General features: G+C 39.4%; 1 protein-coding gene across 2 annotated transcripts in view; it reads right to left on the minus strand.

The window, feature by feature from the left end:
• TRPC6 (transient receptor potential cation channel subfamily C member 6) overlaps nucleotides 1-12,099 on the minus strand; it is a 110,140-nt gene extending 98,041 nt beyond the window's left edge. Inside the window, exon 1 of one of the 2 annotated variants that reach the window (XM_081098136.1) lies at nucleotides 11,543-12,099. In XM_081098136.1, the coding sequence (XP_080954262.1) occupies nucleotides 11,543-11,712 (170 nt within the window). In that variant the 5' untranslated portion in view covers nucleotides 11,713-12,099. The remainder of the gene's footprint in view (nucleotides 1-11,542) is intronic. The other variant, XM_081098137.1, reaches the window with a different exon arrangement.
• Nucleotides 12,100-13,922: the final 1,823 nt, after the last annotated feature.

Below are 13,922 nucleotides of genomic sequence, written 5' to 3' on the forward strand. Positions count from 1 at the left end.
TTATAACTCAAGGAACATAACTGCCTAGAGAAAAAATTATGCAATGTCTTCCAAGAGGTAAACGAAATTTCTGTTGCAAAATATATGTAGGCATTTCAGCAACATTTGGCAATAACTCCACAACCTACAGTGTCTGCCCCCTGAAAAAAATGTTTCCTGATAATAATTTGTTATCAGCGGCTAGGCTATTGATTACTTCAAGGCAGGGAAGATGCGAAAACAAAATAGGTGGTTTCTGTCATATAGAACACAGACCCCAAAGTGGTCAATTAAAGGAGACCCACCATCAACCCAAGTGGCAGGGGGCCAGAGAGGGGAAGGGGGAACAGATCCAAAGGTAATTTGTTACACTTACTTTCCCCCTGGGAGCAGCTTTGAAAATGCCAACTCTTAACCAAGGTCCACGCCTTTACTTTATGGCTATAGATGTTGTTTCAGAGGACATGATATTAGGATTCTCTGTGAATTCTAAACCACTACATATGTATAAGAAATCATAATATCGCACATGCTCCCTTTGATCGATTTTACTTAACTTTTGATAAGTATGCTCTTGTAAGGAAATGAGCTGCTTGATTTTATCCTTATACTGCTGCTGATTGGTCATGTTTTGGTATTTCTGCCCCTTTGCAGGTCAGGTGAAATGGGAGAACCTACTTAATGTCAATGACTCAGGAAAAAGGGAAATCCTAGAAAAAGAAATGGAGTTTGAAAAGTATATCTTACACTGAATAAAAAGAGGGGGCTGGCTCTTCATCTGTCTGGGCTAGGACTTATTAGGGGCTAGACTGTGTGAGGGTGAGGATGGTCTCAGGAGAAGAGGGAAGAATGCTCTCGCCAGCTGGATGAAGCTTAGTGGTAGGCAGGGGTCAGTCTTAGGAGACTCCGCATATGAGCTAGCACAGCAGTTACAGCCAGCGAAGAGGTCTTCTCTGCTCATTATTGCTCTTTGGTTATCCCTGAGCATTTGACAGGTCCTGACAAAGATAGAGCCTCATCTCGGGTGAGCAGAAGGAACTTGAAGGGAAGAGCCTGAGGCTGGAGGCTAAAAGGAGAGCAGCATGGCAGTGGCGGTAGCCAGTTCCCCAGAAGAAGATGAATTTCAGTGGATATGCAACTGGGATATACGATATGGGTATCATCCTCTATGTGGACATTCATTCTTCTGCCTAACCTAGAGGACTCAGATGCTTTTTTTATAAAAAGAGTTGTATCACTTCATTCCTTATTATAACAAACTAGAGGCCCCGTGCACAAAAATTCATGCACTCGGAGGGGTCCCTCAGCCCGGCCTGCACCCTCTCACAGTCCGGGACCCCTCTGGGGATATCCACCTGCCAGCTTAGGCCCACTCCCTGGGGAATCGGGCCTAAGCTGGCAGTCAGACATCCCTCTGGCAGCCCGCCACTGCTGCTGTGCTGGCCAGCCATGATCCGGCTTCTGGCTGTGGAAGTGCACTGACCACCAAGGGGTAGCTCCTGCATTGAGCATCTGCCCCATGGTGGTCACTGCACGTCATAGCAACTGGCCATTCCTCTGTTAGGGTCAATTTGCATATTACCCTTTTATTATATAGGATACAGGGGAGGGCAAAAGTAGATTTAGAGTTGTGAGTACAGAAAACACAAAGTTTATTCTTGTATTATTATTTATCAATTATTGTATTTATTATTATTATTAACCTATTTTTGCCCACCTCTGTATTGAGGAAAGGACCATATCTTTGTTAAGGAATAAATTAACTTGTAGCTTCTCCTTGCTACATACTCTGTTAAATGTAGACAGATGGAGGATTGTCCCACCTCTAGAGGCTTACAGTCTAGTACAGCAGTTCTCAATCTGTGGGTTGCAACCCCTTTGGGGGTCGAAGGACCCTTTCACAGGGGTCGCCTAAATAGATCCTGCATATCAGATGTTTACATTATGATTCATAACAGTAGCAAACTTACAGTTATGAAGTAGCAACAAAAATAATTTTATGGTTAGGAGTCACCACAACATGAGGAACTGTATTAAAGGGTCGCGGCATTAGGAAGGTTGAGAACCACTGGTCTAGTAGAAGGAAAGAGATATATAAACAAATAAGTATAAAAAATGTGCCCAGCCAGTGTAGATCAATGGTTGAGTGTAGATCCATAAACCAGATGGTCAGGGTTCGATTCCCAGTCAAGGCACTTGCCTGTGTTACAGGCTCAATCCCTAGTAAGGGGCATGTAAGAGACAGCCAATCCCTGATTCTCTCTCATCATTGATGTTCCTCTCTCCCTCTCCCTTCCTCTCTGAAATCAATAAAAATTTATTTTTTTAAATGTGACAGATGTTTGAACAGACATATTTGTTAGACATATGGATGCAAAATGAAGGAGAAACATGAAAATTTAATATGATTCACAGGCCTGAGTCCATACTCTCACTTCAATCTTAAACTTCTCTAAGAGAGTAGTGTGGTATAGTAATTAACATAACAAAACATTCTCTAGCCTGCAATCTGAGTTTCTACATTAGCTTATTTATACATAAATGTGTTGAAGAAATATTTTATTTTGCCTGGAGAAAAGAAGGCTGTGTCTGGGGATTTTATTTATCTGTGCTCTCTGACCTAAGGTTACTTCTTTTAAATTAGACATTAAAAGTCTGGGTCTTAAGGATCATAGATAGGTTATCCAAAACCATCCTGGAGTCAACAGAAATTTTAAAGAATTCATGACCCATAAAAAAAGTTATTTTCACCTGTAATTGAAAAAATTTTAAAATATAATAAAAAGAAAGATGAAGTCACATTTAATAAAGAAATCTTCCATGTACCTTTATTTAATAACAGGTTCTCCATGATGTTTAATTTTAAATAATATTATGGCCTATAGGTAAACATCATATAAACACTATTGTGACAATGTCTATAATTCAATGTCATGCTTATGGCACATTATTCAAGTTCTTGATTTTAATCATTAATAATGTAATCTACTTTGAGTTTAAACAGCTGTTATCCTTTAATAGTCTCTTTCTTCAGGATACTTTCTGTATTGCCTAACCATGCACCAGGAATAATTTTATTTGTTCCCAAAGGAACAATAAAAATAATCTTAAAATCTTTGTTGAGAGAGTATCAAGCATTTTAACATTAAATAGTCACAGTTTCTATTTAATTTAAACTATTTTATGAAACAGAAATGTTTTCATGGAACTCATGGATCAAATAAAAAATAAATGTCTCCAAAAAAGTCACTTTTGTTTTTATCATGTGAAATAAAGAACAGAATTAAGAATCTTTTGGGGGTTCTCCAACAACTGTGATTCATTGATATTACCTTTAAATAGGAATCTATTTTTGTCCATATCCTTGTTTAAAAAGATCCTATCAGCAATGGAGCATCAACTTTGTATAAAACAGTAACACCTAAAGAGTAGACAACGCATTTATATAAAAGAAAAAACATAGTTCTTACAAGCAACACATTATATAAAATAGGTATCAAGATACATTAGGAGTACATTTTCATTGTATATATTTTTGAATTTTAAAACTTCAATATATTCTTTTCAAGTACACATGCAACATTTTCTAGAATAGACCACATGTTAAGACACAAAACAAGTCTCAATAAATTTAAGAAGATTGAAATCATATCAAGCATCTTCTCTGACCATCAGGTCTGAAACTAAAATTCAATCACAAAAAAAGAAAGAAAAACACACAAACACATGAAGGCTAAAAAACATGTTACTAAACAATGAATGGGTTAATAATGAGATCAAGGAAGAAATCAAAAGATATCTTGAAACAAATAAAAGTGAAAACACAACAACCCCAAATCTATGGAACACAGAAAAAGCAGTCAGTCCTACAAAGGAAATTCAGGACTATCTTAAAAAACAAGAAAAATTTCAAATAAGCAATTAACCTTACCCTTAAAAAAACTAGAAAAGAAAAACAAAGCCAAAAGTGAGTAGAAGAAAGGAAATAACAAAGAGCAGAGCAGAAATAAACAAAATAAGACCCTAAAAGACATTTTAAAATATCAATGAAACCAAAAGCTGGTTTTTGAAAAGATAAACAAAATTGATAAACCCTTAACCAGACTTATCAAGAAAAAAAGAGCGAAGACCCAAATAAATAAAATCACAAATGTAAGAGGAGAAGTAACAATTGATACCACAGAAATGCAAAGAATTACAAGAAAGTATTACAAACAACTATATTCTAACAAACTGGATAATTTGGAAGAAATAGATAAGTTCCCAGAAAAATACAATAAACCAAAACCAAATCAAGAAAAAACAGAAAATCTGAACAGACAAATTACAACTAATGAAACTGAAGCAATCATTTTAAAAAAAAACTTCCACAAATAAAACTCCTGGACCAGATGGCTTCACAGGTGAGTTTTACCAACCACTCAAAGATGAACTAACACCCACTCTTCTCAAACTATCCCAAAAAAATTCAAAAGGAAGAAAACTCCCAAGCTCATTTTATGAGGCCAATATCATCCTAATTCTGAAACCAGATAAACAACAAAGAAAGTTACATGCCAATATCCCTGATGAATATACTAGTAGATGCTAAAATCCTCAACAAAATATTAGCGAACCAGATCCAGCAATCTATAATAATAAAAGCATAATATGTGAATTAGACCAGACGTCCTTCTGGACATCCTTCCTTCTGGATTTCGTGCATCGGGCCTCTAGTACATTATAAAGGTCATATGCCATGATCAAGTAGGATTTATTCCTGGGATGCAAGGTTAGTAAATATCTGCAAATTTACTAACATGATACACCACTTAAACAAAATGAAGAATAAAAATCATATGATCATATTAATAGATGCAAAAAAAGCTTTTGACAAAATCCAGTACCCATTTATGATTAAAACTCTCAGCAAAGTGCAAATGAAATATATCTCAACATAATAAATGCCATATATGAAAAACATCATACTCACTGGGGGAAAACTAAAAGCATTTCCCTTAAAATCAGGAGCAAGACAGGGATGTCCACTTGCACTACTCTTATTCAACATAGTACTGGAAGTCCCTGCCACAGCAATCAGACAAGAACAAGTAACAAAAGGCATCCAAATTGGAAAGAAAGAAGTAAAACTGTCATTATTTGCAGATGACATAATACTGTACACAGAGAACTTCAGAGATTTCAGTTAAAAAAAAAACTACTGGAACTGATAAATGAATTCAGTAGAGGAGCAAGATACAAAATAAATACCCAGAAAACAGTTGCATTTTTATAGAGCAATAATGAACTATAAGAAAGGGAAACGGAAAATAATCCCATTTACAACTGCATCAAAAAAGGAAATGAAATACCTGGGAATAAACTTAACCAAGGAGTAAAAAACCTGTACTCAAAGAATTATAAGGTACCGAAGAAAGAAACTAAAGAAGAAACAAGTGGAAGCATACACTGTGCTTATGGATAGGAAAAGTAAAATGTCTATACAATCAAAAGCAATCTATAGATCCAATGCAATTCTTACGAAAATATCAATGGTGTGTTTCCCAGACTAGAACTAATAACCTCAAATTTTACTAAAGACCCCAAATAGCCATAGCAATATTGAAAGAGAAAAAAAAGTTGGAGGTATCACATTACCTGATATCAAACTGTACTACAAGGCTATTGCAATCTAAAGAGTATGATACTGGCATAAAAACAGACATATAGATAAACAGAAAAGAATAGAGAGCCCAGAAATAAACTCACACCTATTTGCTCAATTAATATTTGACAAAGAAGGCAAGAACATACAATGGGATAAAGATAGTCTATTCAATAAATGGTGTCAGGAAAATTGGACAAATATATGCAAAAATATAAAACTACTTTCTTACACCATATAGAAGAATAAACTCAAAATAGATTAAAGACTTAAATGTAAGACTTGATAAAATAAAAATCCTTGAAGAAAACATAGGCAGTAAAATCTCAGACATTTCTATTAGTAATATTTTTTCTGATATATCTCCTTTGGCAAGAAAATCAAAGAAAAATAAATAAACGGGGCTATATCAAACTAAAAAGTTGTGTACAGCAAAGGAAACCATCAACAAAATGAAAAGACAACCCACTGACTGGGAGAACATATTTGCTAATAATACATTTGATAAGGGGTTAATATCCAAAATTTAAAAAGAAATCACACAACTGAACATCAAAAAAACAAACAATCTGATTAAAAACTGGACAAAGGACCTAAATATACACTTCTCCAAAGAGGACATGCAAATAGTCAATAGACATATGAAAAGATGCTCAACATCACTAATCATCAAAGAAATGCAAATTAAAACCACCATGAGATATCACCTCACACCTGTCATAATGGCTATCATCAATAAATCAACAAACAGTAAGTATTAGCGAGGATGTGGAGAGAAGGGAATCCTTGTGTATTGTTGTTGGGAATGCAGAAGGGTTCAGCCACTGTGGAAAACAGTATGGAGGTTTCTCAAAAAATTAAAAATGGAACTGCCTTTATGACCCACTGATTCCACGACTGGGTATATATTCTAAGAAACCCAAAATATTAATTTGAAAGAATATATACACCCCTACGTTCAATGCAGCAATCTTTACAATGGCCAAGCTATGGAGGCAACCCAAGTGCCATCAAAGTTGAGTGGATAAAAAAGCAGTGGAACATATATACAATATTACTTGGCCATAAAAAATAATGAACTCTTACCATTTGTGACAGCATGAATGGACCTGGAGGATATTATGCTAAGTGAAATAAGCCATTCAAAAGCAAATGCCACATGATGTCACTTATATGTGGACTCTACGGAACAGTGTAAGCAACAAAAACAGATTCATAGTTACAGAAAACAGACTGAATAGTTGCCAGAGGGGAGAAGGCTACAGGGATGGGGTGGAAAAGATGAAGAGATTGAGAAGTATAGATTGGTAGTTACAAAATAGTAGTGGGGATATAACGGATAGCATAGGAAATATAGTCAATAATACTGTAGTAACTGTGCATGGTGCCAGTTAGGTACTGGATATATCAGGAGGAACACTTTGTAAAGCACATGATTGTCTAACCACTATGTGATACACCTGAAACTAATGCAAAATAATATTGAATATAAACTGTAATTGAAGTTTTTTAATTAAAAATAACTTACTCATTCAAATCCCTTATATTTTGGTTCATTTTAATATTTCCTCTTGTCTTTAGTGTTCTGCAATCTCAATAAGTTGTTTAAATGGGTTTATTTTTATGTATTGCACTAATTTTGCTGTACTTCATAAACATGAGAATTTATCATTTCTGGAAAATCATCAGCCATTATTTATTCCAATGTTGCCTTTCCCCTATTCTCTGCATTTTCTCCTTCTGGAACTCCTACCTTTTTATTCCATGACTCACTAATGTTTATGTTTACCATTTCTTTATGTCTCTGCCTGCTGGGTGTTATCATCAATTATGCTATGGCTAATCTGCATTTTAACTCTTCCACAGAGTTTTTATTTCAAAATTATATTTTCATTTATAGAGTTTCTATTTTTTAAGTAGGTCTTATTCTCTCCTTAGAGTTTGAGTTCTCCTTATATATTATCAACACTTTTATTTTTATATCCTGTATTTTATATTCTCTTTCATGTTGCTGCATTATCTCAAGTTCCATTATCAGGATCCAATAAGGCTGTTGTAGCTCATGCTGATTATCCCTCATGGATTGTATCATCTGCTCTCATTCTTGGTTGACTATTTCCTTGCACGTTTTGTCAAGTATTACAGTGAACATATGTTTATCCGTGCTCTTCTATCTTTTGCCATTTTCTTGAAAATCCTTGGCAGTTGAGATGGTTGGTACTCTTTCAAAATGGTTTTCTATTTTACTCTCCCAGGAGTCCTAAGGGTATTTTTCAGCTTGAAGATTTCCAGGTGAGCTCAGTCGTATAAAAAATAAAAGCAAAAACCAAAACTCATGTGACATGCAGGCCCAAAGAATGAAATTTTTAGGGGGAGATTTCTTTTCCTTTTATTAATAAAGTTTCTTGTTTTCACTTTGTGCGGGTGGTGTATTTTTCTAGCCTCACCTCTCATAAAAACAAGGATCCTGGACTTATGCAGGGCTGAAGATGTCTCAGTCCCAACTCTCTGCCTCATCTGGAACCAAGGTCTTAGCTTCTCTCCATTTCATATGGACATTAGACTCCAAGCTCCTGGTCACTCGCATCCATAATCCCCCAGGCAGCCACAGCATCAGCTCACAGGCTATACTCTGCCTTTTAATTTCTTTGCTTGTGACACGTGGTAATCTCCTTTACTTTTTGCAAAACTGGGTTTTAAAATTATTTTAAATATTTTATCCAGTATTGCTAGGTATTAATAACCATAATTTTTTAAAATTATTTCAGTCCACTATATTGCCAGAGCTTTAGTTTACAAACAGCTTACTATGTCAATATGCTTAATTATTTAGTCAGCCTTTTCCAAACAGAATGCTTAGTTGGACTGTGTTTCAGATCTTGAGAATTTAGAAACCCTTAATATTACTTGTTATGTCCAGAATTCTTCCTCATATTCAGAAGTGATGAACAAGAGACATACTTTTAAGTTCTAAATAATACACATCCTAGGATTCTGGCAGAACATGGACCATTTCTTGGTAATCACCATTACAATTGACCCAAACAGAGCACATTAATTGACTACTAATTAAAAGTGGGAAAAAGGAAGAATTTGAATCTTTTTCTTCTAAAAACCATTTCAAAATGTTACTACTTACACTATTAAGGTCTGAGAATTGCTCCCAAACAAAAATAATTTGCCACAATTTTTACTAGTAAAGCCTCATGAATATATGTAAAAATCTTTCTACATAGTGCATTATGAAACAAAATTTTTTAGCAAGAGTCATTGAATTTATCTCACAGAAAAGACAACTTGCAAAAAAAATTGTGATCTTATAAGAGGAAAATCTCGATGATTTCAGAAAATGGCCATGCCCATGTCTAAAGTGTACTAATGGTTGCCCTTTCACAAAGAACACACCTCCCACTCTGGGGAAATGTATGAAATTGTTGAAATAACATGTCAATAGCATACGGAAGGGTTTATTTGTACTCTCTACCAAAGGGAAGCAGTTTCTTTTAGCTCTTTCTCTTACATCATAGGTGTGAAGTGCTGCTGTTTATTGGTTAAAATATTTCAGTTCCTTGACTTTTAACTGGGAAAAATAAAAACCTTGCCAGAGTAAATGGTAATAAAAAGTAACTATAAAACCTTTTGGAAATAATAGATTTAGACAAGGCCAAACTCTAATTCTGGAACAAGGCTCACTCTTAAATTTATTATAACTCTGACATGACATGAGGGGGTGCTCCTTATGAACTGAAGCACATTCAAATATTTCTGCTCATCTCTCTGCTGCCCAGGTCTAGCCATTAAGATTGATCTGGAATTCCTGAACTAAGGGAGAAAAATACTCTCTGCATAGTAGGTAATGTAAAAACTAGATAAATCAGTAAGGCAGTAAACTACATTTGAAGAAAACATTGGGGGAAGTTTTTAGAACATGATCTTACTACTTTACTTAGTCTCTCTCACTACTAATATATTACCACTAGTTTTTAAATCGAATTATTTTTCCCACAGACAGTAACAAGTGATTATAGACTAACCAGGTGATTAAAAAGAAAAGATTTTTGTTTATGGGACAGTCTAATATTTAAAAAACAGTATAGCTATTTTAAGTTGCTTAACTTAGCCACAGATATTACCGTTTTAGTAGATCTCAAATCTAAGCCAATAAAAAAAAAGTTCATCTATGTTTTAAACATATACTCTCAAGTCACATTTGAAAATAGTGGTATTTACAATATCCAGGATTGATTCATTTTTCTTTCTATTTTTTTCTTGGCATATATCTCCTTGCTACTCAGAGTGTGGTCCATGGACCAGCAGCCTCCACCTTTCTCAGCAATTGTTAGAAATGCAGTGTCTTGGGCTGCACCTAGAGCCCTGAATCAGAATCTGCATTTCAACAAGATCTGCAGGTAATTAATAGGTCCACTAAAGTTTGAGAAGGGCTGTACCGTAAGAAATAAAAATATTCTGTAATTTAAAATCAAATACAAAATTTATTCTGGGGATAAGGACAATGTCCTGGAATTAGATAGTGATGATGGTTTCACAACTTTGTGGATATACTGAACACCACTGAACTGTACAACTTAAAATGAATTGTATGGTATGTAAAATATATCTTAATTTTAAAAAGAAGAAAAAGACACATACACATACAGAAAAAAAATATACTAGGCATTTCCTGCAAACCAATAGCCTAAAATAAAATTTCACATCTTAAAAAAAGATAAGTAACAGTAAATGATTTCAAGTTGTACAGCACACAGATGAATGCAACCAGTTCTAACTTTTTTGTTTCATCTTGGGGGAAAAAGGAGACGCTCTATTTCCTAGGGTTCACCTCTTACTGTGAAAGCGAACCACAGCAGCTGTGGCTGTGGGCAGCCCTGGCCAAAGACTGCAGGGCGCGCTCTGCTATCCTGGGGGTCTACCAGGGGCCAAGGGGGCGGAAATGCCCTGTCCCCCACATGCACCTCTAGAGCTGCTTACCGACCTGCTACTGAGACCTGCTTTCCTAAGAGGAAACCGCACGCGGATGGATGTGTCAAGTCAGGAAACCAGACCACCCAGTCAAGTGAAGGAGCAAAGAGGAAGAAACGCTATCTACCAGCTGCACCAGTGGGCCCAGGCGGGTGGGGGAAGGGAGGCTTTTCCTCCATTCGCCCTCTGCCAGCCTCTGCCAATCGCCTCTCCACCACCCCCCCCACCCCTACCCCCTAAAAACACCACAAATTCTTAAAGTATTTTAATTACTGAGAATGCACTAGAAACGACCCCTACCCCAGCACTCCCACGGCTTCTCCGGTTTTCTCCTCGCCGGCCCGCACCCTAGCAGGCTCATCTCCCCGGACACCTTTGGTAAACGCTTCGGGTGGGGAAGCCTACAAGTTCTATTTCCCAGACTTAACCTGGTGACCCGGCGGGGGAGTGTGGGGGGAGAGGATGTCCCAGGGCGAGTGCACCCCCTCCCACGCAATCCTTCAGCTCCCCTGCCGTCCGGGGTCCGGAGGCCCTGTGCGCGCCCCTGAAGGGCCAGGGCAGGCAGCGCGCGGGGACACGCACCGGGGCAGCCAGGGACCCCCGTGTGCCACTCCTCTCTCCCACGGAGGCTGGGTCAGAGGGGCGCCCATCTGAACCAGTGCCCAGCCCAGACCATGCACGCCACTGGCGCAGGACACTGGGTCCCTTCGAGGGTGCCAGCTGACACCCCAACTGCAGAAACTGACCAGCCCCCCGATCATCACCCGCGGCGGTCTCGGTGGCCTGCGGTCCCACGCTCGCGGGCACACCCACCCGCGCTTGCTCCCCGGGAGCGATCGAGACCCGCACGCGCCCCTCCGCTCCTGGGGTCCCAGCCCGGGCTCGCGGGTCGGTTCGCACCCCCCGGCGAGCGCACAGCCCCGCGGCGCCCGCACTTACACGTTGGGGTAGTAGCCGGAGGGCGGCAGCGGGGGCTGCGCGCAGCCGTCCTCTCCCAGCTCCGCGTCCAGCAGCAGGTAGTCCTGGCTCTCGTTGCGCCGCGCGCCCGCCCCGGCAGCGGCCCGGGGAGAGCCGCCCGGCCGGGCCCCGAACGGTGGGCTGGGGTTCATGGCGGGAAGCCGGGCTGGCCCGGGCCCCGCTCCGCTCCGCTCCTGGGGAGACGCCTGGGCAGTTCCCGGGGACGCGGTGCGCGCTCCGCGTCACTCGCCGGACTGGCCCGGGGCACACGGGCGCCCAGGGGACGAGGGTGAGGCGGGGGTGCGGACGCCTGGCGGTCCGAGCTCCGAGAGCGGCTTTGCTGCTAGCAGGGGGAGAAATCACCAGTGAGGGGGTCCCCCAGGGGACCCCGCAAGGAAGCGGCCCGGCTCCCGGGGAGAGTGAGTGCAGGCGGGGCGGCGGGTGGCAGCGGAGCCTGGGAGCCTGGAGCAGGGGAGCCGGAGCTGAAGTTACTATGTCAACGGAGACTCTCCAGCCGTGGGCTCCCGCCTTCCTCCCCCACATCCTCCGTCATGATCCCACCTTTAAAGGGATCAGAATGACGTTCCAGAAAGAGCGGCCAAAGCCAGTCCTGTGAGCCACAACTTTCCGGGCCTGGATGAACCTCAAGTAGGCGGGGCTACACACGCAATTTTTTTTTTTATTTTTTTTTTGTATAGCCCTAAGAGTCTGCTTATTTAGAAACCACACAAATTAAGAACTTTCTAGGAAGCTTCCCTTAAGTAAGGCTCTTGAAGAACCAAGAAAACCTGTATTTTTAGAAGAGATACGATGTCGTAACTGTGTATGTACTGGTGCCAGGCGGGTACTTGAAATATCGGAGGACCATTTGGTAAAGTATGATTGTCTAACCACTACGCTGTGCATCTGAAACTAAGCTGTAATTGAAAAAAAGAAATTTTGAAAGTATTTTTAAATAAAAGGAACACGAGCTTCTGGTTTCTCTAGGCTGCTTTCATTTTCTTAAGGCATTTTCTCTTCCATTCCCAACCCCCAACGTTCTTGCAACTCTTCGCTTTAAAAATGAACAACTGCTATGATCCCAGTGCCAGATGTTCCCAGTTCCTGAGCAAACCAACAAAAATAGGCAAGCATTTTCCGATGATAACGATAGAGGCCAGCAGCCTGCTTACTTAAGAGAAAATCTTTCCCTCCATCGCTGCAAATGCCAGAATCATTTCTCAGCAGATGTTTCCCACATTTCCAAACTGTTTTTAATTTTAAGACTTAGTTTTACATTCTCATTTAATCTTCAGAAACGTGAGAATTAAAAAGTTCTCAACAGGGATGAGTAAGTATCTGTAGTACCAGCAGTCGACAATTAGGAGCCCATTCATTCCTTCAACAGATATTTAATCAATGCCAACTGGGTGCCCAGCTCCCACTTTAGGATTCAGAGGCAAACTAGCCAGGTAAGGCTCCTATCGGCCTCCACAGAGTCTTCATGGAAGAGAGGGAGATGCATTAAACAAGCAACTGAGAAAATATCAGAGACAAAGGCTACCATGAAAATAAGAGATTTATGGGATGTAACTGGGGACTGAATCCTTAAGATTGGGTGTTTATAAGAGACCTTTCCAAGAGGTGCTAGTTAAATGATGGTTGGCAAAGAACCAGACATAAAGTGATCAGAAGCCCTTTGCAGATGGATTGAAGACGGCCAGACTGCCTGAGCTCCTGTCCCTAAAGGTACCTTGGCTTGGGTGGACAATACAATGGATGTTGGAAATGTGAGCAACAGCAGTCAACTAGATGGAGGGGGAAAGAGTTCACAAATTTAGAGCTGAGACTTAGCCAGTGTGCTAAGAGCTAAAGTTCAAAGAAGACAGAAACCATTGTATTCTGAGAACCTAGTTCTATATTTGGCACAGGTATGTGGAAGGAATGAGTGGATGGAAAGGATGGATGAAGTATTTAGAAGAGAGAGAAAACATTCTTGGCCACTAAAAGAACATCCCTGAGAAACTAACAGTGACCATTCTCCAGCATATCATTCCTGATTTCAGAATATCCTTTTTTGATTTCTTAACATATGGAGCCATAATTTTAAAATCTTTTTCTTAGTAATTATGCACAGCAATAAGATACTCTACTTGAAATTTGTTTGTAGCAATTTCTACCTGTCAGAACTCAACAGCTTTGATGCTTAAATTAATTAGTTAATGAATATTTAATTTAAGTAGTGTCAAGATAATCATTCTGGTAAAATCAAGTATAGGAAACAATTTAGTGGGGAAAGTAACAATTCAGGTGTTTTTTATCTGACTCAAATTCTATGAGTGAAAGCAGTTAGGAAGGACCTGTAGTGTTAGGTGAAGTGTTA

This window comes from Myotis nattereri, assembly GCF_964212035.1.
Source record: "Myotis nattereri genome assembly, chromosome: 9".
Lineage (NCBI taxonomy): Eukaryota > Metazoa > Chordata > Mammalia > Chiroptera > Vespertilionidae > Myotis > Myotis nattereri.